At 41.6% G+C, this 22,183-nt stretch overlaps 1 protein-coding gene across 1 annotated transcript in view; it reads left to right on the top strand.

The window, feature by feature from the left end:
* Window positions 1–6,801: 6,801 nt before the first annotated feature.
* LOC115053604 (gamma-aminobutyric acid receptor subunit gamma-3-like) overlaps window positions 6,802–22,183 on the top strand; it is a 59,899-nt gene continuing 44,517 nt past the window's right edge. The window contains exons 1-2 of the mRNA XM_029518437.1: window positions 6,802–6,857; window positions 7,225–7,379. Of these exons, the coding sequence (XP_029374297.1) occupies window positions 6,802–6,857; window positions 7,225–7,379 (211 nt within the window). The remainder of the gene's footprint in view (window positions 6,858–7,224; window positions 7,380–22,183) is intronic.

Genomic DNA, 22,183 nt, shown 5'->3' with positions numbered 1-22,183 from the left:
TTAACTGAATATTGTCTCCCCCCACCCCCCCGTCCCCCCGTCCCCGCCTCTCTCTCTGTCCCCATACTTTGTCTGTCTCTGGATTTACCTCCAACTGCCACCGCTCCATTGCTGAATCGCCGACATTAACTGCATAATAATCTATTATCATGTTCTCGCAGTAATTAATATCTCTCTGCGGTCATTTTTCTATTTAAAAATGGCCTCTGCCTTCGTGTTTGAATGAATATAAATGCTTCCTTTATCCTGGCTCCATTTTTTTTTTTTTACAGTTTCACCTCCCCTGATTATTTCATTATTTAAGAAGAAGTAGGAAGATATGTCCATTAGCAGCGGGAAAGGCATGAGAGTGGTTTAAGGCCTGTTTTATTCAGACGGCTTCAACAAAATAAGCCTGTTATATTTATGTTGTTTGGTGTCTGTTCTGTTCTCTGTTCTAAAAAAGGTCAAATCACACTTTAATAATGTGCTCCGCTTAAAGCAGATATCTTTATGATCAGTAGCCATCTAACCACTGGCTGTGTATATTGTCCCTGTCGAACTTCATATCCTTTCCATTTCCTTGTCTCCCCTCAGGACAATATACAGTGATGATGGCCCACTTTTACCTGAAAAGGAAGATTGGATATTTTGTCATCCAGACATATATGCCCTGTTTCATGACAGTAATCCTGTCTCAGGTGTCATTTTGGCTAAACAGAGAATCAGTTCCTGCTAGGACAGTCTTTGGTGAGTGACGCTGTTCATTTGCTTTTTTCTTTTTTTATTTATGTGTATAATATTCCTGTCATGTACATTCACACCAGGGAGAGTAATAACAGTTGTTCACTGAGCAGCAGCGCCGGCAGTTAAGCGTTATTAAAGTGTCACTTTTCTCGTCCGAGGGCAGACTGTTGCTTATTTCCTGGAAGCTTGTGAACTCAATTTAAACTTTTTTTCTGCACCCAGGAGTGACCACCGTATTGACCATGACCACTCTCAGCATCAGTGCCAGGAACTCACTCCCTAAAGTGGCCTATGCTACAGCCATGGACTGGTTCATCGCTGTTTGCTACGCGTTTGTCTTTTCCGCCCTCATCGAGTTCGCCACAGTCAACTACTTCACCAAGAGGAGCTGGGCCTGGGATGGGAAGAAGGCTCTGGAGGCACAGCACCCTAAGGTACACCTCGGCAGTATTAACACACCCAGGAACAATTAAAAATGTGTGCTTTTTTCCCTTTACAGTCGATATTTAGCTGAAAATATCAATGCTCCTCTCTGGCTGTACAAAAAGTATGTGGCAAGAGCCAGAGCGTGGCTAACTTCTCTTTGTAGAAAGACTTGCTTTGGTTTAACCACAGATGCTCAGAAAAACTGTCATGTCTGTACACTGAACATATACCTGCATTTTGTAATCCTCATCAATGCAACCTCAAACTGACAGATCAGCTGTGGGAGTCATGCTGCTTCCTCAGTGAAACTCAATTACCCAGCATCCCAAAATGTTTTGCCAGGAATGTTAACATAACTGATGACTCCAGAAAGAGAGAAACACACTGATCATCTCAGACCAGGAATACTGGACGCAATACTGGCACAAATGGCATCTACTGAGGACTTAAAACTAATTCCCTGCTCCATGTCTTCTGTCCTGCTGTAGAAACGAGACCCGATGGTTCTGTCGAAAAAGCCAAACAACATTTCCTCTGCTGGCGTCAACTACACCCCCAACCTCACCAAGGATGTGTCCATCTCCACCATCTCCAACACAACGTCGGTTCAGCTCAGAACAGCTGAAACCAAGATGGTGGACCCAAAGAAGACCTACAACAGCGTTAGCAAGATCGACAAGATGTCGCGGATAGTGTTCCCTGTTCTCTTTGGAACCTTCAACCTCGTATACTGGGCCACATACCTGAACAGAGAACCAGTAGTGAAAGGAGTGGGGACCTCAACGTAATCTCTCCATTTCTTTTTTCCTTTTTTTTTTTTTTTGGGAGACAGTGAGTTTGTGTACAGGAGGAAGTTTCAGTCTGACTGGAGACTGGTTGGACAAAAGTGCAAGATCTTTGCCCCTGACAAAAAAACAAAACAAAGCAAAACAAAGAATTAAAACATATATCTGCGCCTATTTCATTCAAGCACTTTGAATTGATGCAAGGCTGCAACAAAATCCCTTTTCCTGTTCTTCATGGCCAAGCTAAATGCTGGATCAGAAAGGAACTGCTTCTAAGACTATGTCGACAAAACAACGGGTGCTTTGCTTCTTCCTCATCTATCCTACTGCAGTTTGCATGATGCTCTCCAAAGAGGAAATGACAGACTCTTCTTTGTCTTGAAGACTGACTGACGATGTCAATTCCTGCTTTAATGATGAGCGCACTCTAATCGCTACGGCAGCAGAGGAGATTTCAACTTGAAGTACTGTCGACATTTTGAGCAAATTGAAACACTTAATATTCCTACAGTGGAGACGTGAAATTCCTCCACTTGGGTATGAAAAAAAAACTGCAATACAACATGCATTTAAATTTGAAAAATTGGTTCAAAAAATGTACCATGATTAATGCTGCAAGTGCATTCGTACTTTAGTTTTATGTTCTTTTTTACCTTTGCGATATTTTTTGTCCGATTGCAGCGCGTGCTGGTGCGTCTCTTTGTTCACCTTTACTTGAAGATTCAAAGCTTCTGCTGCAGGTCTGGTTTCCTGAATCACTGCTACCTGAAGGTGAAGAAATGTATTTGAATGATTATAATTATAGGGATCCTTCTGTACTCATTAAAAGTTTAAAAGTTGTTATCATGGACAGCCAAACAAGAGTGTTAGAAAACTGGTCTCTGACCCACTTACCCTGACCAGACAGTGTGCATGGAGGATTTGGACAAATTCAAGATTGGATATTTGCACTATCACTGAATTTTAAGTCTGGGTCACTCAGCTAGGAAACCAATATTCACAGGTGAGAGACCAGAGTTGGACTGTGCCACATACAAATCAGAAAGTCTGGGAACTGTGTGTCAGGGGCGGCATGACGCAGATCAAACTTGGTCTGAGCAAACAGAGCAACATCACACACACAAACAAAACAACTAGTATCGCACATCAGATTAACGGACAGACAAAACATCCCCAAGACAGAGTGAGCAGAGTCAGCAAAGTGAGCTATTTAAATCAGTTATACACTAACTGCCATGTCACTTTCACTTTAATCTGTCGATGGTGCCAAGAGTTAACCATTTTAAACGTGAACATGACCCTTGGGTTACAAAGATTTTGGGAAATTTGGCTCAGAATCATGTATATAGACTTTTTATTTTCAACTTAACTCTTTGCTTTGATGCAGAAAAAGATGACCTTGAGTTTTGTGTTTTCAGTCCTTTGAAAAAAAAAAAGGAAAAAAAAAAAAAAGCCAAAGTCTAAAGTTGACTTTCGATTTAGTAAGAGAATGTTTTTGTCTCCTTTCTTAATGTTTTTGTGTAAGTGTAAGATTATTTTTGTATTGTTGCTTGTAGAAGAGCTTAAATCTAACCAAACTTGGCTTTTAATATTTGAACTTAATGAGATTTGTATGTCTTCATTTCTACATTGACGGTATTCAACCGGAAGCAATGAGCACACATTATGGCATTTTAGCTTGAGCCCACTGTAGCACAGCATGTGTGACCTGTTGGACGATGGTGAGACATACTCAGGAACAAAAGGACGCACATTTCCAGTAGAAGAGTTGCCTCTGAGTCACTACATCTTTAGTCACATGGATTTATCACAGTAAAGTTCACTCTGCCACCTGCTGCTGGGACTGCTGTCCCTTTTTACATTTTGGAGCTGAATGGCTTGATGGTGACAAACCTTGTAAATAACAATGACATCGGCTGCTACTGAACTGGCTTTGCTTTGTGAAATTTGGACCCTGAGTAACTACATTTAAGGTGTCAGTTTGAAATTCTTTTCCTCGAGCTTCACTTATGAATTTTTGTGCTGGGTGAGGTTGAAACTAAAGCTGCCATTCATGCTATCCTCATTTGTTGCTAACTGTCAAATGCTCGGTAGGTGTCGGTGAGAAAAATCTGATCTATCAGCTGAAATGGGGTTGAAGAGCTGAAATGAAAAGACCAGACATACCTTTCTAACCTCTGCATTTGTTTCTGACTCTGCTGCTTAGTGTTTCCTTTTCTTTCTGGTTATATCTGCAGAGTCCTTCACACAGCTTGTGATCATTTGTTTGTTGTGTCACGGTTCAACTGCTCCAGTGCAGCTTTATTTGAGCTGACCATGCTTTATTTAGAGTTATGGTACCAAAGGAAATGAAACTGAAAGAATTATTTTTCGTACCGAATAACATGAGAGGATTTAGCCTCGATGATTTTCTCTATGAAAGGGAATATCATTTTGTTGTCAGTTAGATCACCACTTTGGTCAAGAGTGAAATAATGTGAAAGCCTAATTTTCTAGCCACAAAGAAGAAGAGGATGTTAATATGCTAGAATTGCAGCTATTATTTCATCTCCACGGTCAGAATCGATAGGCTACGTCCACTCTATACATTGATCTTTCTTCCTATTCAAGAAAATAATGCCCTCATCCATCAATCCCTTCTCTACTGCCACACAAGAAACGATGCCCCCCCTCTTCCTCCAGCCACTGTGAAAGACTCATCTGCCATACATCTGTTAGAAAAGGGATTTAGTTCCACTTAAGTTGCTTTCACCCGTTAAGGGGGGCCCCTTTCAGCAAACTCCAATTTAAGCTCCGACTGGCCCAACCGATGACGAGTGCTTGTTTTTCTCTGTGTAGTGTCTGGACAGATGTGGCTGGTGCTTGTTAGGGACAAATTTAGGATTCATTATACGTCCTTTATCCACAGCTAGCTCGTGGACACAGAGCAGACTGCAGTTTTGAACTTGGGTCTCCGAACCAGGGAACATAATACACATGCAGCAGTCAGCTTAAAGAGCTGTCACAGTGTAGTTATCTATCTGAGGGGGGCTGCAGGCAGCTGTTACACATGCAAGAGATCTTTTTTTCCCATCCAGTTTTGTTTTGGAGGGAACGGTAACCTGAAACTGCTTAAATTTAGCAAAAATGCAGCACAGCCATTGCAGCTATAGCTGGGCTTAAAGTCTTTGTGTTATTCATGCTTTGTTTTCTGTACTGTATTTGTTTTATGTATTATACTTGAAATAATCAAATAAAACGGATGAACAAAGATGTTCAGGAATTATTTTGAAACATGACCCATAGAACTGTAATTCAGGATCAGTAAGACTCCCAATTGGCATCTTTCATCTTTTTTCTCATGCAGTAGGGTCACTGCACTCCCCAGAAAAAAAACAATCCAATGTTACAAATTTACTGATGTTACCGGCTGCCAATCTTCATCTTCTGTGTTTGTCTCGATTTAACGAGCCAAACACTGAGCTGCTAAGATGACAGTGCGTTCACTTTGTAGATTTCACTGAGCAGAACATGAGACATTTTACGGGTGATAAGAGAGACAACTCATAATTAAACCCATTTTTAAAGGTATGAAGCTTCTAAGCTTTTGACTTCTGGCCTCTGACAATGAGCTTATTTGGTTCTGTGCCTGGGATAAAAGGGTGAAATCATCAATATAATTAACTTATAACTGACATTTAAATGGGGGATTTCCGCCTCTGATAAAGCCGTGTGATGGTCAGTGCCGCTGCCCTGAGGAGCTCCTCGGCAGCCACCAGGGGGCAGTGAAGCCTCTCAACAGCGAGTCGCTGTGGACGGAGCAGCCTCACAGGTTTGTGGGCTGATCTCCGAGCTGCCCCGCTGAGATGCGCACCTATTCAGAAAGACTTATTGCGCGTGTGGAGCCGAGCTTGCTGTGACTCTGTGGTACGTGAACGCTGTGTGCGACGCCCGAATGTGACTTCCAGTGCAAACAGCAAACATCAATATAAACAAAAATCAAGGGCGCATTCTGTTGAAATGAAACCCTGCTGTTTTCTTTGGGACTTAATGTTGATATTTGACTATTTTCTTTATGCTCTGCGTGCTGCAGCTGGATGCAAAATGATAAAAGTGGATAAAGTCTCAAATAAACCAGAATCCTGGGTTGCGTTCAGGGATCTTGAGCTTTGATCAAGAAACCAGTAAAACTAAATGTAATTTTAGGTCATAAAAAAGCCCATGGATGAACAGTGCACGTGTCTGAATGTGCAGCAAATGTAATGAAATAAATAAATGTAGCACATGACGTAGCCTCCAAGTTTTGTTTTGTTTTTTTATGTTGCATTTTCTTCCAGACAGCGCAATGAAAGTGAATGACAGAATGAGTCACGCAAGATGCTCATCCCCTAAGGTTCACCACCACCACCACCACCACCACCACCACCACCAGCAGCACCACCACCACCAGCAGCAGCAGCAGCAGCAGCAGCACCACCAGCAGCAGCAGCAGCAGCAGCAGGAACAGACAGCGTCACCCCAATCGCGCTGTTGCCCACAAAGGCGTTAGAGAGGGAGGAGGGCGCCTTTGGATCCCGATCTTCGGCTCCCCTCCCGCTGATCACATTGATTGATCGTCGGGTGCGTCCCGGAGGAACCTCCCTCCTCACTCTTACCACCCCTCCCGACCCGACCCCCCCCAGGATCGTGGAGGGAGAGACCGCGCTGCTGTTTGGCCGCAGATGACACACAGAAGAAAGTGTGTGGGCGGATGAGGAAGTTCAGAGCTCGGATTGATGGTTACACACCTTCTGTCCTGGCACTTTTATCGCGGCAGAGGCAGCAGCACACGCCGGCATCTCCATCCAGCAGTTCTTGTGATCAGAGGTGATCCACGCATGCGAAAATGACAATCAAGTTTGTGGTCATCCTCTTCCTACTTCTGCTCGTTCAAGGTGCTCGGTGAGTCTGATTCGCACCTTTTATATTCGCATGATCAACAGCTGGAAGGTGTTTTCCTCTTGTGTTTTTTAAAAGCTTTGAAAGTTAAGGATATTATGGCACTCACGCATTTTGGGTGAAAGAGCCTGGCTGGTAATGCATGTTTTTTTTTTTTTTTTTTTTTTTTTTTTTTCTAAGGGCTTCCCCAGCGCATACCCACAAACACACACTGACACAGTCAGAGGAAAAAAAAGACAACCAACCATATTCACTGCCGTGCCAGACACAAACACGGAGCCTGGGGTTTATTTGTGTTTATAAGAGGGGAGCGATCATGATTAATGACATACTCCACCTCTATCCCTCCCCCCTTCCCACACCCCTACAGTTCTGATCTACTGGAATATGGCGACGACGATGAGGATCAGCATGATACCACTGTCAATCAAATGCTGGTTCCCAGGTCGCACCAGGAGGATGCCACACTGATACTGAACAATCTGCTGAAGGAATATGACAAGACGCTCCGGCCCGACATTGGAGGTAGGATTGTGTTACTGAAAAGTTTAAAGCTGCTGCCATCGACGGAAAGTTCAGTCTTGCCTGGTTCGAGGTGGCGCTGTCCATGGTCCTGAACATAATTAGATTGGTGGCTCTGTCCGTGGTCCTGAACATAATTAGATTGGTGGCTCTGTCCATGGTCCTGGACTTAATTGGTCTGAGGTGGCGCTGTCCGAGGTTCTGGACTAATTAGACTAGTGGCTCTGTCCGTGGTTCTGGACTAATTAGACTGGTGGCTCTGTCTGTGGTTCTGGACTAATTAGACTAGTGGCTCTGTCTGTGGTTCTGGACTTAATTAGACTGGTGGCTCTGTCCGTGGTTCTGGACTAATTAGACTGGTGGCTCTGTCCGTGGTTCTGGATGTAATTGGTTCGAGGTGGCGCTGTCCATGGCCCTGAACATAATTACATTGGTGGCTCTGTCCGTGGTCCTGGACTTAGACTGGTGGCTCTGTCCGTGGTTCTGGACTTAATTGGTCTGAGGTGGCGCTGTCCGTGGTTCTGGACTAATTAGACTGGTGGCTCTGTCCGTGGTTCTGGACTAATTAGACTGGTGGCTCTGTCCGTGGTTCTGGTCTTAATTAGACTGGTGGCTCTGTCCGTGGTTCTGGACTTAATTAGACTGGTGGCTCTGTCCGTGGTGCTGGACTAATTAGACTGGTGGCTCTGTCCATGGTTCTGGACTTAATTAGACTGGTGGCTCTGTCCGTGGTTCTGGACTTAATTAGACTGGTGGCTCTGTCTGTGGTTCTGGAGTTAATTGGTCTGAGGTGGCTCTGTCTGTGGTTCTGGACTTAATTGGTCTGAGGTGGCTCTGTCCGTGGTTCTGGACTTAATTGGTCTGAGGTGGCTCTGTCCGTGGTTCTGGACTTAATTGGTCTGAGGTGGCTCTGTCCGTGGTTCTGGACTTAATTGGTCTGAGGTGGCTCTGTCTGTGGTTCTGGACTTAATTTGACTGGTGGGTCTGTCCGTGGTTCTGGACTAATTAGACTGGTGGCTCTGTCTGTGGTTCTGGACTTAATTGGTCTGAGGTGGCTCTGTCCGTGGTTCTGGAACTAGAGAAGCCTCAGCACCTCACATCCGTAACTCTCAGAGAGTCAAAAGCATATTATCCAGATCTCCATTCAAGCTTTATGGTGTTTACGCTGAAGTGAAAGATTTAAACTGTCTCTCCTTGTCTCTATGGCTGCATCTTTAAATGAAATGAAAATGTTTTAAATAACAACCTGACGTTCATAAGATGAGAACTAGAACTCATTTGACTTCTTTTTAAATGTTTTCTCATTCTACTTAGAAAAAATAAATATGTCTTCCAAGGTGATGCTAGTCAGCTGACAAAGAAGAGCAGCAAACGTTCACATTTAATCAACTAAACAAAGAGAATGAGGAGAATATTTGGCTCTTCCTTAACGTGCGATCAAAATAATTAGTTGGTGTCTAAAATAACAGATTGAACTCCCCAACCCACTTGTGGGGGGTTAGTGGGGAGTAATTTTGATGTTTAATACCTAGAGATCTCAAGATTTCTGCAATAAATAGCAGTTCCTGAGGGGGAACACTCATTGATTTCTCATTGACACTCCATAAAATAACTTATTTCTAAATGCTTGCTTAATTTAAATTCTTTGAAAATCTAGAATATCAGTACGGACGCCTGACTGTTTTATTAGACAATCATAGTGTGTGTCAATCAGCATAGTGGAGAGATTGAAGAAGTATAAAATGGAGACATTCAAATAGTAAAGTACTGAACGTCAGTACATGATTAGGCACTATGATCTTACAGTAGCCTTGTTACTCAAATATAACACAATCAACTTTGTTAGCTCATTATGAACAATCTAATCCAACCAATCCTCAAGAGTTGGATCAGTTATGAGTAATTCATTATTTAAAATGTTAAAAACAATTTTTACAGGTGCCATTTGTCAGTTTGGTTTTCCGAAATAACCAATCACAATTAGCTGTGTACTTACCAGGGTACCAACTTCTTCATTCCTTCATTCACAGAGAGCTGTGGGGAAAAATACATGTTAACACTTTTTGTACTCCATTGGGAATTAAAAATTGTTTAAAGCTAACATAGATTATTTAGCAACACAAAGCTTACACATACTGTAATGTAAATGTCACAAAGCACAAACGGGGCCATTTTTTGCTGGTGATATGTCGTATTCCTGGATTGATTAGATGACAATGTCTTTAAGACAAAACTGGGGGAGCTTTTCATCTTTGTCATTATCAGAGAAATGCAATTCAAGAACTTTCAAACCTGTAAATGTTTGGAGAGTGAGTTGTTCCTTTCCTCCGATCCTTGGAGCTTACATATTGTATATTTAAAGTGTGTGTATCTGGCTCTATGTGTTAATATTAGGGAGGAATCTTGAGTCCAAGTCCTGCACTGATTGCAACCCCACTATTTCTGCTATTCTTGGGATGCAATCAAAACTCCTTCCTGCAGTTGGAGGGGGACTTTTCTTCTTCAGAGTGACTTGGAGGCTGGCTGAAAATCAAATGGTTTCCACTTTGATCACAGGAGCGCTCTCACAGGTGGGCTGCTGACTAGAAAGGTTCCCTGTGCTAAATATATAGTCATTATGGTCCCATTTATTGTTCTGCCGCATTTCATTTGGTGAAATCAAGGCAGCCTGTCTTTCACCTGAACATTGATTTTGAGGTGGACACACTAGTGGAGTCGTAATCACTTGGGGTCACTGTGATTGTGGTGTGTGGAGTGGAGTGTTAGAATTTATGTACAGAATGTCCTCTAAGTTTTGTGATGAAATGTATTCATCAGGCTGTCTATTACCTTCTCAGTGAGAAAAGACCGTGTCTAATAATGAGGCCAAAAATGAGTGCACGCGAATTCTTCTTCAAGTGAATGCAGGAAGTGCAATTTTCATCAGAAGTAATTATTGGATGAAACATTATTAAATGACCGACATCTTGGGTGCGTGATAAAGGTTGTATGACGTCTCTAATTCTGCAGAAAGATTGCCCTTCTGTTTGAGATTACTGATGAAATAATGATTACATGGTTCACATGGTCAGGTCCCTCAAAAGAGTCACATGAATAAGCTCGTGGGTCATAGGATGATTACAGAGGTAGATAAAAATGCAAATGGAAATACTGTCAGAAAAGTAACCTCAACACTGTGTCGAACATAATAAAGTGTTGTACCTGATAAAAGACGCTAAATTACACGATTACAAATAATAAGCGGAATCTCTTCATATCTAGACTGAGGTCTGTGAGCAACTAATCTGTCTCCAACTGCAAGCTTTTTAAGACTCACTGAGGACTCGACATGAGGCTGTGATCTGCCTCTCCAAGTTGCTTCTGCCAAGCTTGAAATAATTTCACTGGTAAAGTTTGGTTGGGAGATTCAGCAGACTCTGGTGGGAACATCTCCATTATCCTCTATCATTAAGAGTCTTTATTTGTCTTAAGATATTTAAAATGGCCAAACATCTAGCTTTCAGGGGCAACAACCCAGTGGGAATAGATTTATTTATTTTTTGCTTACATTTGCCTCCAGTGTCAGCCTGACTCAGACTGGTGGTTCACCTTGCGGTGTGTGTGTGTGTGTGTGTGTGTGTGTGTGTGTGTGTGTGTGTGTGTGTGTGTGAGTGTGGGGGGGGGGGGATCTCCCCTTCAGCTCTGCTTCCATAATTTAGGATCAAATTTTGATGAGATCCAGTTGACAAACCTCAGTGCCATCCATGAAATGATAATGTCTTCACAGGATAATATGAGGCAGTGGTAACACTTGTACTTGTGTGTTAAATCACACACACACACACACACACACTCACAAACGTACGAATGATGCTGAGACAAAGACAGATCTGGGACATTTAAGTCATCAGAGGAAAAAAAAGGGTGGGAGCTGAGAGCTGCTGCAATGAATCTCTGAGAAACACACACACACACTGTAATGTTCATTCAATTTGACAGACACTGAATTCAGAACTGTGTGGCTCATTTGGAAGATGCACTTGAATTTAGATACGCAGACACACACACGCGCACACACACACACACACACACACCCAGTGTTAAACAATGCTCTGCAGGTTTCCTCCCTTTTAAAATGAGTTTCTCTCTTCTTGTGTTTGTTTACATGCTGCTGGCTGTGAAACCAGAGAACACTGTTCTGTTTTTTAAGCATAGTTGACATTTCTGCTTTAATTGGCCATTAATTTAGAAACTGTATTTGTATCTCACGGTCGAGCTCACTTCTTTGGTAAAAACAGCTTATTTCAGCTAAAATGGTGTCAGGAAAGCTGCGTGTGATTGCTTTGCTTTTTGCTGGATGTTAATATGAAACTCCAACATGTGTTTAGCACGTTTATGTTCAGCAGCGACTGGCAAAGAGAAAATAGGAAGTACGTCATTTGGTGATACCGCTTGTTCGATATCAAGCTAAAGATCTCTTCATCCAGTTAATAGTCTCTAATATCAGAATCACTACAACACAAGAACAAAAGAGTATTCAGATGACAACTTAAGTGAGAGTATCAACAAAAATCCACAATCCACAACAGGGAATTCTTCACAGGCCCCTTCTCCTGTGGTCTGCTATCCATTTATCCTCAAGCATCAGTGCCACCTTATTGTTAAAAGTTTACTGCCTGAAAAAAGTGCAATTCACTTCCACGGCAGCGATGCAAAATGTGGAAACAACAGCAGTAGAAATCCAAGTTCCAACATATCAGTTATTATCTCAGTCCTTTTTGTTTCCCTACTTTCTCATACAGTCTCATGAAAGCAGCAGTGAGCCTAATCTTCTAATTAATGTGGGTGACTGGTCCACTCACCAAAGCTGATAAGAAGCAGTTCACCTTAGATGAAGATTGAATGTTTTTGTGTCCCTGTTGTGTTACTTTCCTTTTGGATTCAGAGCGTGATCACTGTGTGTGATCCCCTTGCATTGTGCAAAGATGCACATGTGTTCATGTGTGCTCATTGTGGAATCGAGGACAGAGCGGGTCTGGAGTGCGGAGCTTTTTGTGCTGTGATTCTTCGCAGCCACACACATTTACAGTCTGGAAGCTGAGATGATTGAAGAAGTTTAATTAAAGTTAGATCTGAGTCAGATTCTGTGTACCAGTCCTCATATTCAGTCTACATATTCAAAGCAAGCCTACAGACTGAGATTCTAAAGCAGTTTGTAACGCTGTGGTAAAAACTTACTAGAAGAGCAAATGTGTATTAATCCGCCATGAAAAACTATTCTCAACAAACACACTTTGGCACAAATTCCCTCCTGCTTTTGTAACAAGTACTGTACAGCCCATCTATGTTAGGCAACTGCTGAGCACTCAAGAAAATAAACTGTATCTTGGTGAATATTTAGTGTGAACCAATAGGCTTAGGACTGACAGCCACAGACTGGGTAGGAAATTGAACTTAAATAAAAGTTGGACAAATATAATCTTGGTTTTGGTCTTTTCATGTGACAGAAACAAAAACTGTCCAGCCAGCTCAACTGCTCAGGGTGGTGATACTCATAGATGTATTTGCCACCTGCTGTAAGGGCTCTCACCAGGAAAAAAAAAACAGCTTTTCTTTCACAAGAAATGGTGCAATCAGGCAGCAAGAGCAGTGTGTGAACAAAAAAAAAATCTAATCTGTAGGGGAATTACTGCTTAGCAGCTCTGGGAAATGCAGCCATAACAGCTGTTGAAATTACAATTCTACAATATTTTGTGAAACACGTGAGAGCGAAATAAGCATACATTCTCAGATTTAAGCTACAGAAAAATCTCTCTGATTCGGTGCAATTCAGTTTCAGCCCACACCCAAATACAGTCAACCTGACAGTTTTTCAATATTATCGGTTATCTAATCCAGTTGTATCTATGTGTGATCACAGCCAGCAACAGTGACTGAAATCTGTTATTGTCCATAGCTAACAAGCTATTGATCTATACTGACTGACCAGGTCGATGCGATCATATCCACCATTACTGCCTCTCTGAGTGCGTCTGACACTTAAAATTAAATCTGTGGGTGGTGTGAAAAGGGAAAGACTGAGTGTATTTTAATATAAGGGGTGCTTTTAAGCTGCTATCCATCTGCACAAGTCATCTTCTTACATAATGTTTGGGGCTGTCATTGATTTTGCTTTTCCATACTTTCTCACACAAAATTACAGCTGCACGTTTGTTCATTTGTTATTAATGAGACATACTTTGTTTCCGAAAAATGCCAGATGTGTGTCAGAAATAGAAACCGAAGCAGATCAGATCAGATATCTTGGTTTGCAGCTGTGGATTTGCTCACCAAATGTCACAGCTTTTTAAATCCAATTGAAATACTGACTGACTTTGCGTTTAAAATTAAAATGTCATAGATCAAATTCAGAAGTTCTCTCAGAGAGGAAGGGATGTAGAGGCAGAAACATTTGGACTCAGTGAATTTTGCTAATTTCCTTGTACAGTAAACATCAGCAGTCTACATTTCTCTGTGTTCCATAATTCCATAAAAGACTTATAAAAGTATAAAAGCAGCGGAAATTTTAAGTTATCTGTTTCAAAGGGGGCAGCACAGCGACATTGTTTGGCACCATGAATGGAAGTTTCAGCATTGTACTGGATGAGTCTTTACCTTTATGGAGTGGTAACTCTGGCTGGCCAATGCTCCTTTTCCTTCGACGTATGTCACTGTGAGCTGCAGATGAGCTGGTTGGTCGGCAGCTTTCCAGGTTGAAGGCAGTGTGCGAATCCTCCATGTGGTTTTTGTTGCTTTCCTCCAGATCACTGCTCCTCCCTCCTCCCTCAGGTCATCGGCCACTACCTGATTTATGAAAATAACTGCAGTCAAAACAAATGCAAAAGTATGAAAACAAAACTTATACAAAAATTATATGGTTAAGGTCTGGATGCTCCCATACAGACCTTTTACCTTTTGTAACAATTAGTGCAGGGCTGCTGTATAAAACAAGAAACATCCACCATTACAGCACTGTTGTAAAATAGTTTCCGTTTCTACCCTTCACATCTTTGGTTGCTTTTAGCCAGCCTGGGCTTTGCAGGCCCCCACTCCTTGATCCTCACAGAGCTGACATTTGGCACAGCGCTGACACCTTACCAGCTGAAAGGACCATTCTCAGATGGGCCTCCTCAATATTTCAAGTCCAGTGACATTTTATTAGATGAAGAGGAGTTTAGAGTCCTGGCAAATGGTTCTCCTCACATCTTAGGTGGCCAGATTAGCCAAAGTGGCAGTCACCAGCGGGGGAAGAGATGCAGGAGCTCCGTACACACACACAAAAAAGACAAACAAAAATACACACAAGGTTCACATACGTGGACTGAGTAACCTTTTACGAGCTGCATGATGCAAATGTCTCTTCCTGTCAGCTCATGACTGTTCTTAATGTTTGTTGATGAATGTTTTTTCACTCCGGGTTGTGTGGTGGCACATGAGGGCCATTGTAGGAAAAAAAGATGTGGGGGTTAGAGGGAGAGGGTTAGAGTTCAGGGTTAGGGTTAGTCAGAATTTCTGAGTTTTAAGAGTTTAAAATTTACACACCCTCAAGTATTTTCCGACAACTGCCCTAATGCACCGTTGAAAAATGTATTAAAATGAAGGTGAGTTTTTCATCCTCATTTTATCTTTTGATTTAAAATGACCATTTACTGACACGTCTCATGACACCGATGTTCTTTCTTGAAATCTTGTCTGAAATTCAGTTATAGTATAAATGCTGGGTACTCATTTCATTCTTAATAGCTATATCATGTCATGTATTGTCATTTGCCACCACAGTGCATTGCATGTGAGATATTATGTTGCCATGGTGATGTCTGCCTGTGTGTTGACAGGCATTGTGATCTCATAATAGCTAACAGATAAGATGGTCTCATTATATTTCAGAGCACCTTACGGCATAAATTTGCTAAATTCATTTGAATTTCTACATCTACTTATTGCTCACAAATATGGAACTATCTGCCAAGTGTGCACAAGCATGCTGACAGAAATATTTTCAAATTAATGCAGTTTCCTGTGCTGTTTTTTATTAAATGTAATCCAAGCTAAAATCTTTGAATCAACCCCAAAGAGAGGTGTTAGGTGTAGGTTCAGTAAAAGCTGCCCTTTTGTTCCTGCTGCATTCCCAGTTAATGAAAAACCACAATAGAATGGCCAAGCAATCATACAGAGCTTTAAAGGGAAGGGCGACCGATACCAAAGTGAAGTGCATTAGGTAGTAATAAGACCAACCTGGGTCTGGATAGTAGCTGACACATTTCCCATCCCTGTGAGCTCTAACCATTTAATCGATTTCCATCTGCGTTGCCAACGTCCCCTGCAGCCAAAGAAGCGGTGGTTAGCCAGGAATTTGGAAGAGGTGGATTGACTTTGAAAAGGGGGGCGGGCTTGCACTTGCACTTGTGGTTTGTATTTCCAGTTGAGCTTGGTCACTGAGTGGAGAAAGAGGGAGACATTTTTTTTATGTAAAGCCTCTATAGTATTTGTCATCTGTCTGATGATACTGGACTACAGGAAATTTTAGAACAGCAAAATAAAAGCAAATCAAGCAGATAAACTGCAGGTCTTGTTTGCACAATTTTTGTAGACAAACAATGTCATGTTAAATTGCTGCTGAAATAAAACAACTTTGTTTTTTGAATCTTACATCTTCCAACATTTGTGTCATAAGCATCAAAATACAAAGAAACAAACAAAATGGAGGCATTACCTGCATGTTTGGCACCTTGACATGGCTGACATGAAGCCTCACTCATGGCAACTTTTGTGAAAGTCTAAAGTTAAAAACCCTCCTACTCACTTTAGCTGGTTGGTATCAGTCAGTCAGGGGAGAAAAGCAATGCATAATTCATTGTTTACCTGATGGACACCAGGTCTAATTAAATCTCAAGATTGTTTCCAGCTGTGACGGGAGTCTGCTTTTTGCTTCCTTCAGTTAAAATGACAGAGTTGCCTGTGCAAAATTTACAAAGCCAGTCACTTTACTCCCCCTTACTCTCTCACCTCCATCTACATTTATTTGCACCCTAAACCTGAAGAGTGTGTGAACTAAGAGTCTTAAAAGTGAATTTTTAATGTAGCTAATGTAGTGGCTTCAGTGACACACATTAACTTTCAATGCAATCTGTTCACCAACTATTTAGTACAATAAATTATCAGTGATCAGTTACAAATGGCAGCTGTTGTGATTATTTCATTAGTATTTCAGTAAAGTAAATTTAATTAAGTGATAATTTATGAGACATGCTCCTCATCATGTGCATAAATGTGTGTAGTTGTGCTTAATGAGCCCCGGCCCCCTTCCTGATTTGCTTGGTGATTCGGGGTGTGAGCTGTCTGATTTACTGGTGGCTATTCATAAGCAGGGCGGCACGTCAGCATCATGATTAGAGCTGTCGCCCCGCAACAAGAAGGTCACGGGTCCTGGGCCTGGGGCCTTTTTGTGCAGAATTTGCATGCTCTCCCCGTGCTTGCATGGGTTTCCTCCCGCTGTCCAAACACATCATGTTTAGGTCAATCTGTGACTCTAAATTGTCTGTAGGTCTGGACTGCTGACCTGTCCACAGGGACCCAATGTGAGCTGGGATTGGCTCCAGCACCCCTGGTGACACAAAAACAGATAAGCAGTAGAAGATGAATGAATGAATGAACTCATGAATTCATGAATTCATAAGTGGTGAGACCCTTCCTGTTGCCTACTTCCCATTGAACCACTGAGGGAAGAGAATTACTTTGCTCTCCCAAATATATTATATTCGATTCAGGGAGCTGAATACAATCTGGTCCAGTACAGTTTGTGCTTGCTCAGTCCCCCACACACCTACATGCTGAAACCACAAACACACAAGCATTATAAATACACCTACGCAGCAGGTCAATATCTGTCTGATGGGAAAGTGTTTTCATTAAGACTTATATGACAATGAATTCATGAAAGGACTATATGAGATTTTCTTTTATCTGATATTATCATTTATCTCTGTCTAGTGAAATGAACAAGACGTGTGTTTCTATAACATTTTTGTGTAATAAAAGACACTCTGGACGGTCACACAGTGAAGCTGCATAGTTCCATATAAATTACTGAGAAAACTTGCCAACCAAACATGCAGCTGTAATATTCTGCTTTAAGTTCTCACAGATACATAGACAGTCTCCACAGCCAGGAGCTCAGTGCAGCTGCAACTGGCTGCTTATTGAGCATCGTTCAAAAAAAGAGGATCAATGTAATGAAAAGGCAAAGAGTCATTACTGTGCTTCTACTTAAAGAGAACACAGTATCTTTTTTTTTTTGTATTAAAAATGAACACTGTGCAGTTTGTTGTACTGAACCATTTCAAGCTGTAGGTGAAAGTTTTATAGCCAGTGAATGAGCTCAAAATTCCCTGACAAAGATATTTTCCCTTAACAGGGAACGAAAGGAGAGTTCAAACAGAGTGAATATTGGACTAACATTGGCCTTGAGGGCAGACACATGATTGTAAATGTTGCTCTGGATCTGCCAGGTTTGGAAATAAGCAACAGTTGACGAGAGTTTTCTGTTTCCACTGAATACTATAGCTGGCTGGGGTCAACATTTCAGGAAGAGGAGATTTTTCACTTTCTTACAAAGAAAAGTGTCTGTGGATGAAGTGATCCACAGCAGTGAGCTAACTCAGTGTCATGATGCTTTAGTCTCCAAGTAATTTACTGCGCAGGTTAAGGCACAGACAGTAAAGCCCCTGGATCAAAAGCCCAGTCTCTGATTTCTGATCTGTAACATCACATCTATCCAACCCGGCAGTACATCGGCTGTTTTCAGAAATACACACAACTTTAGAAATGTTACACTATAGTGTAGTTAACTCTCTTTCTACAGCTGGTGAGCCTGTCAATGATACATTTTTAGGTGGGCAGTAAAGTTCACCTGTGTTTGGCACTTTCTCAGTTGTCAGGTGAGACAGCTGCAGTTGCTCTCAGTGGTGCAGATGGCTCGATGCAGCTCGTCCTTGGAGTGAGAAGCTGCTGAATTTTACAGATGTGGGTCAAATAGCATTTGCAAATTATTTTAGTCGGTACTTTTTCCTGCTTTGCAGAGCCAGATGGCTGCTGTTTGCCATATGCAGTGTGCAGTTTTAGTTATTTAAACATTTCTTGGAGGCAGATATAGCCTCATTGGTTGAGTTAAATCCCAGTGGGATGAACTAAAGAACTTGATTTTTTGTTGTTAGATGGAAGACAAGTGAAAATGAGAGAGAAGAAAAACATTAGTAATAATATTTGTTTACATTCATTGACTTCACTCACAAGTTTTAATGCTGATGAACGGCCAGTCACTGTAATGTCTGTGCTCTTAATCTTATAATGAGGTTTATGCTTTCTTGGACAAGCAAGATGGATTGTCACAGCTTAAGTAGGCTTTCAAATTTATAACAGTCTGCATTAAATTTTGGGGTGATGCAAACAAATAGAAATACATCATTAGGAAATGGTTGGATAATGTACTCAGAAAGCACTGGCACTTGAATACTCACTGCGATTGAATCATGCAAACATCCTACGCATCAGATGACTTCAGTCCTTAAGTTGGTGGCACAATCTCAGGAGTTGAACGACAGAATCCAGCCGAAACCGGGTGATTGTTGTCTGTTTCCATGGTTACAGTGCGAGGAGGGAGAATGATTTCCCACAAAGCAGATTTTTCCTAATGTGAACTTGGAGGATATGGGCTGAAAAAAGAGCCTCTAGTCTCCTTCACAGGTTCAATACTCTGCCAGGTACACCACATTTGTTGTGCGGTGCCAGACAGAGCTTAACTGATGTTTATAGCTGTTATCTTGACCTCAGGATATGATGGGGAATGTGTCAAAAGTCAGAGCTTTTGCTTTTTAATTTAATTTCTTCTTCCCAAAACACATTAGACAAACCCCATATTCCTTGCAATGTGAAATACTCTCCTTTTCTCTAACACATAAATTCTGGTGCAATTATTCATTATTTTCATCACAATCAGACACTTAAGGTGAACAAAATATCAATCACACAGTTTTGTCATTGTTAAACCTCTTTTTGTATTTCCACATTAACATTCACTTTCATTCTGATAATAACATATGAAGCAAATGTCTGTCCTTACCTGTTGAGATATGCAATTACATAAAATAATGTGTCCACACACACAGACATTATTAAATAGTGGGGGATCTAAATGCCATTATTAAGTTTGCAAATGTATTGTTTGTCTGAATGGAAAAATAAGAGCAGCAGTTTTTTTTACTGCTGTGCCATGACATTTTATTCAAATGTTAAGTAAATAAATGTTTAACTAACAAATTTATGGAATCATTAAAACTTGGCCTCTCAACAGTTTTCACATTTCTCTGTAATCAATTTATATGTGTGTGTACATGCATGTGTGTGTGCGCACGCATTGGGAAATTGTTGTTTTGCCAGTCTGTGGTTCACTGCAATGGTGGCTGAGAAGTGATGGAACAGATAGCAAAGAGAGATTTCTTCCCAAGTGGCGTTTGTGCAGACACATACACTACAGCACACAGGTAAAGTCAACTTCACGTTAAAGTCAAATTAGATGTAAATAAAATAACAAACTGTGTTTTGGATCTTTGGAAGCATCTATAATTTCCTGGACACTTCAGCGAGTACTGTTTTCTTTGTTGGACTGACACAGAAAGGTTACTGACTCACTGCCAAGTTTGCACTTATGCTGACACGCTTCAACCAATCCATCCACTCCCTGCCAACAGGGAGTTTTCAGAGTCCTCAAAAAGGGGTGCTTGGCCTACTTAAGATTGCCACTAGGGGGCTGACACTGGAGGGGTGACACAAATATTCCTGTTTTCAGCTCATATTTACACGATTGTGTTGTGACGAAGTGTGTATAATAACTGCCAACTACAGACCTACAGCACTGAAGAGGGCGAACAGTGCATTGAGAAGATTTGGTTTCAATGTTGCACCTAAAGTTGAAAATATACAAATTAGGATCTTGGCAGTCTGAGATAAAGTTTGACTTATGCTGACAGAACTGGCAGAGAATATTGGTGGGAGGCAGGAGAGGGATCTGGTCCATGTTTGAGGGAGTCCTGCTGGTCGTCGTAACTGAACTATTGCCTCTCTGCAGCTTTCTCAAGTGAACAGTGATTCCAACAGTTTTGCCTACGGATTATATTATTTCTTTAAGAAATTATTATCTAACAATGATTTGCATCTTTCAGAGGGTTAAATTTGCAATATGATAAAATAGTTATGTCTGTAAGCTTGATATAAAGCTAATTCAGCTTGGCATAAAGACTGGAAACAGGGAAAAGTTCATAGTTCCTCGAGAAAACTGTTGTTCTGGGATCTTTTGATATTTGTCAGGCAAACGGTTGAGACTCCATGAAATCCCTGAGTTCAGTCTGGTACACAACAAGCATATTAACACAATTTCTCTATTTCATCCTGCCGTTTGTACATATGAATGAATATGTCACCAGCTGTTTTCTCCTTATAATGGAATTGATGCACGATAAACAGGTGAAGCTTGTTTTTACCTTTAGTATCTTTTAGATGTGGGTTGCCGCGGGATGGATTATAGTAATTCTTCTGGAACTGTGACCGACTTCAACCATACAACCCATAACTGTGACTAAAAGGAGGTGAAAGTCCCAAGGCTGGATCCCCCGGGCTGATCCAAAGGAACTGGGCGTGTTTGTTCCAAGGAAAGTTAGTTTATGGTTATGGTGGTTTGTTGTCTGGTCATAATACCATTGTAAGCAGTTTTGAAAACAGTTTTTCTGTCGGAATCACTTCAAGCAAACAGCTTAGATGTACTGCAGAATGTGAGCACCTTTGTTTTCAAAGTGAGACTTAAGATGTGCGGTTAACCCCTGGGCCAGTATTTGACAGCCCACTGAGGCCTGCGCCACTCCCAGTGTGGTACTGCTTGGTCACCTGAGATAAGTGCGTCTGCGTGTTCATGTGCATAGACTGCATTTGTCATGCCAGCCACGCCAGGCAGGCATACGAGCCAAGTCCACAGGGTAATTTGGTAATACAGATGGGGCCTGTTATGCTTTTCTGAAAAGCAAAATGAGGAGGAGGATGATGAGCAATGCAAGGAGGAAGAGGAATTCATCTGTGGATCCCAGTCTGTATGTTAGAAGTGGAAAATTGGGTTAGCAGATAGCTAAATAGGTAGATGTTTAGTGTCTTTCCATGCTTGTTAGAAGTTGATTTCTTTTCAGCTCTGAGAGATGAAAGAGCAAAAAGAAATCAATGAGACACAGGAAGGAAAAATATGTCCCGAATATTTTCTATCATAGCTGTGTCATCGTTACTATGCACTATCACACATGAATCTGCCATGTGCTATTTGGACATGTGTCAGGTTGACTCAGCCATTGTGATGATCGTGTTTATTCAAACCCTGATCTGCACTTCCAAGGCAGGAATAAATAAGAGCTCGGAGGAGGGGCAGTACAGCTGGATTCTAGCTGTTCCTATCTGCCTTGTTCTGTTCAAGACATCTGCTAATGTCTGTGTATCTTGTAGTGATGCACAGTGTTGTTTTATCCACCATGGTGTAAATTAAGGACGATTCCCTTCCTGTTGTCCCAGTTCCCTAACACTGCAGAGCTGCCTAGCTGTACCATATCAGCCGCCCACCCCATGCTTCCATTTCTGCAGTGTTCTTCCGTTTTCACCGTTAATGGGTCCCACAAGCAGGACAGTAGTACTCTGTGCTGCAGAGGTTTCCCCCAGGTGTTTCTGACACATCGCCCAAAGAAATGCAGATGAGCTGGACG

The sequence above is a fragment of the Echeneis naucrates genome, chromosome 2 (assembly GCF_900963305.1).
Source record: "Echeneis naucrates chromosome 2, fEcheNa1.1, whole genome shotgun sequence".
Lineage (NCBI taxonomy): Eukaryota > Metazoa > Chordata > Actinopteri > Carangiformes > Echeneidae > Echeneis > Echeneis naucrates.
The sequence above is the reverse complement of the archived record's forward strand: the minus strand, read 5'-3'. Positions and strand labels throughout refer to the sequence as shown.